The 2,950-nt window shown below is 36.5% G+C and overlaps 1 protein-coding gene across 6 annotated transcripts; it reads left to right on the top strand.

Moving 5' to 3' along the window:
- The first annotated feature begins 509 nt into the window (after positions 1-509).
- On the top strand, positions 510-2,821 carry LOC124952675 (peptidyl-prolyl cis-trans isomerase, rhodopsin-specific isozyme-like). Of its 6 annotated transcripts, none has more exons than XM_047502900.1 (5): positions 510-655; positions 1,645-1,849; positions 1,912-2,114; positions 2,194-2,336; positions 2,569-2,821. In XM_047502900.1, the coding sequence occupies exons 2-5, from the start codon at positions 1,687-1,689 to the stop codon at positions 2,663-2,665; spliced, it is 606 nt and encodes a 201-aa protein (XP_047358856.1). In that variant the 5' UTR covers positions 510-655; positions 1,645-1,686; the 3' UTR covers positions 2,666-2,821. The 6 variants fall into 6 exon arrangements, with proteins under 6 accessions (XP_047358856.1, XP_047358854.1, XP_047358853.1 ...); XM_047502898.1 differs by having other exon boundaries at positions 597-848; XM_047502897.1 differs by having other exon boundaries at positions 599-838; positions 2,194-2,378.
- The last annotated feature ends 129 nt before the right edge of the window (positions 2,822-2,950 follow it).

The following is a 2,950-nucleotide window of genomic DNA, read 5'->3' as shown; positions in this document are numbered from 1 at the left end:
CTTTTTTTTGTTCTTCTTGCACCTTTACCTTTCTTTCCATTATTTCCCTTGCCAGATTTACCATTGTTCTTATTGTCGCTGGAAGATCCTTTTCTTTTGCCTTTACCTTTTGTTGCCATGCTAAGGGGGGAAAAAAAAAAAAAACGAATATATATTATGAGTCACATTTTATTTTATTCGCATCGAATATCGTTGATGTATTTACAGATTATCAAAAAACCTTTTGAAATATTAAAAAATCCGATCACTTGTCACGAGTAGTTTTGTTCTTTCGATTTACGATACAATCGTTGCCATGCCGTCAGTTGTATCGATAAAGCTACCCTTTGCTAATTAGATATAATGACGCGCGAGTAAAATCGCATTTTATTATATTTAAGCACTTTATTGAGAATTAATAATCAGTCACAAAATGTACTTTCCTATGCAACAATAAATGCCATGTAATTTGTTTTATACAATAAATGAAATCGATACTTATCCATAGAAAAGTGGATACGAAGGATAAAAGGAAATTGGAAGGAAAGCTAATTGGATCGTTCGAAAGCATACGTGAGAATGAACGCAGACGCGCGATTCATTCGGTCGAGTTTGACTTGGACAGAAGCGCGTTGACCGTTCAACGAAAGCTATCGTACATATCTAAGGTGGATGTGTGTGTATCTCGATATACGTCAAAAAAAACTTTTGCGAAGAGCTGTGATTTCTCTTTTTTTTATTTTTCGGTCTGAATGAAAGTATATAGGATTCCATGTGTTTGAGCTTTTACTCATCGAATAAAACCATGAGGTGTTTTTTAACAGTTGCTTATCTAGTTACTCTTGTTTTACACAACGAGGTACCATTCCGTAAGATAATACGAAATATTCTTAATAAAAATTTTTCTTAAATCGCTTGCTACCAATTCGCATGATACATATTAATTTATTCCCATTAAATGTTCACGTTCATTGTTTCTTTTGACATTTATTCTTGACATACATTTCACTTGAAGGTTTCCACAGAGATAAGTCGCAGCAATTATATGGTTTCACTATATTCCGTCGTGTGAATGTTCCTTCGTTGATACGCACGAATATTTCACATCGTTTCGTGGAAAATATATGATCTTGAAGTAAATTTACAAGATAAAATTACATTTTGACAAAAAATCGACTTTACGCGGTCGATAAATTTTTATCAAAATATCTCTACCTTGGTGAGAATCGTCATCGTTTTATATCGTTCGTGTGGTCGATTAAGCAATCGCAATTATATATCCCTATGGAATTAAACGGTTAGAAAAAATGAGATTAAAAAAGTCGAATGAAAGACCAGAGATATCGTGATCCCGCGTTCGTACATAACAGATATAAGGTTTCCCTCGTTCCCTTATGCGTACGCGCATGCGCTCTTGCAGAGCTTACGTTTGAAATTTTATATCTTTCGTTGTGCGTCGTCGAACTATTCAAAATGTAAGGTGGTGGTATTCGCTTTGTGCACATAGAAATCTATCCGCGAGAGAAGAGCCTGCGAAAGATCAAAGCGACAAAGTTTTGTAAAACTTATTTTTTCTATGAGTACATATGCCTTAGAGACCGATAAAAGTTAATAAACGCGTCGTCAAGTGGAAATTGAAACTTTTAAGAATTATCTTTCTTGCAGGCTGCTACTTTTACGGTCACCGATAAGGTATATTTCGACGTGATGATAGACGATCATCCCGCCGGAAGAATCGTTTTAGGCTTGTTCGGAGATATCGCTCCAAAAACAGTGAAGAACTTCGTTACGATAGCTACGACCGGTATAGATGGGAGAACTTACGCGGGCACGCCATTTCATCGTATTATTAAGAAATTTATGATTCAAGGTATCGTTAATTATTCCTACGTTGCCTACATTAATCGATCATATAAACAAATCGAATCTCAGGCGGTGATATCGAGAATGGCGATGGTACTGGATCTATCAGTATTTATGGGAAATATTTCGACGACGAGAACTTTGATTTACAACATACCGGACCATTTTTCCTTAGTATGGCAAACGCTGGTGAAAATGCCAATGGTTGTCAATTTTTCATCACGACCGTTGCCACGCCTTGGTTAGACGGAAAGCATACCGTTTTTGGGAAGGTAAAGAACGAAGATATATTAGAGAAGAATTTATATCCTTCACTTTTATACGTAATCAAGAAAATGTTAAATTCGACAGGTGATCGAAGGGCAGAGCGTAATTTTCAAAATCGAACTGACACAGACGGACGTCTATGATAAACCGGTCAAGCCGATAGTTATATCCGAATGTGGAGTAATTCCGGTGACGTCGCCGTTCTCCGTTTCCGACGATCCCTACAAGTGAATACCCTCTTCTGAATTAATCATCTTCGATAATCCCTCGTAGGATTTTTTTCTTTACCTTTTTCAAATAAAAAAATATCTTCAGGCGATCGGATAGAAATCCATAAATACTAATCAGTCCGTAATTACATTTAATTATAAATCCGTTTAGTTTTAATCAATGGTTTTTTAATTGATATGGTTTCCTCGAAATGATTCGGACGGCTATCGTTCATCCATTAATTTGCAGTATCTGGGAATGGATCAAAGCGACCTGCGTACCATTGACTTTCAGTTTCACGGTTCTTGCTTTCTTTCACTGGATGATGAAGCAACTTGACGTTTAAAAATAATCTAGAAAGTGACTTTATGTACTGAAAGAGAAAGGGAATATCACGATGGAAGCCGTTCAGATCGTATAGGATATAATATACGTATATGCCGTAAGGGAGAACAATTGATATTACTTATATGGAATCTCAATAAATATTTGTTAAAATGAATTTTACTCGAAAGAAATGATACTTTTCGTCCCTTCACCAAACGTGTAAGAGCAATATGTACGATCCTGACGGTGAGACAGCATCGAACGCTGTAAGGCGCATGCTCGAATCGCCGCTCTGTCCGCCGTT

This window comes from Vespa velutina, chromosome 10, assembly GCF_912470025.1.
Source record: "Vespa velutina chromosome 10, iVesVel2.1, whole genome shotgun sequence".
Classification (NCBI taxonomy): Eukaryota; Metazoa; Arthropoda; class Insecta; order Hymenoptera; family Vespidae; genus Vespa; species Vespa velutina.
The sequence above is the reverse complement of the archived record's forward strand: the minus strand, read 5'-3'. Positions and strand labels throughout refer to the sequence as shown.

What these genes read in the sequence shown, in the direction of transcription:
- LOC124952675 (XM_047502896.1), top strand. Translation starts at nt 752, where the DNA reads ATGTGTTTGAGCTTTTACTCATCGAATAAAACCATGAGGTGTTTTTTA. An exon ending in TAAGAAATTTATGATTCAAG is followed by an intron (nt 1,850 to 1,911) that starts GTATCGTTAATT and finishes ATCGAATCTCAG; the next exon opens with GCGGTGATATCGAGAATGGC. An exon ending in AGCATACCGTTTTTGGGAAG is followed by an intron (nt 2,115 to 2,193) that starts GTAAAGAACGAA and finishes TAAATTCGACAG; the next exon opens with GTGATCGAAGGGCAGAGCGT.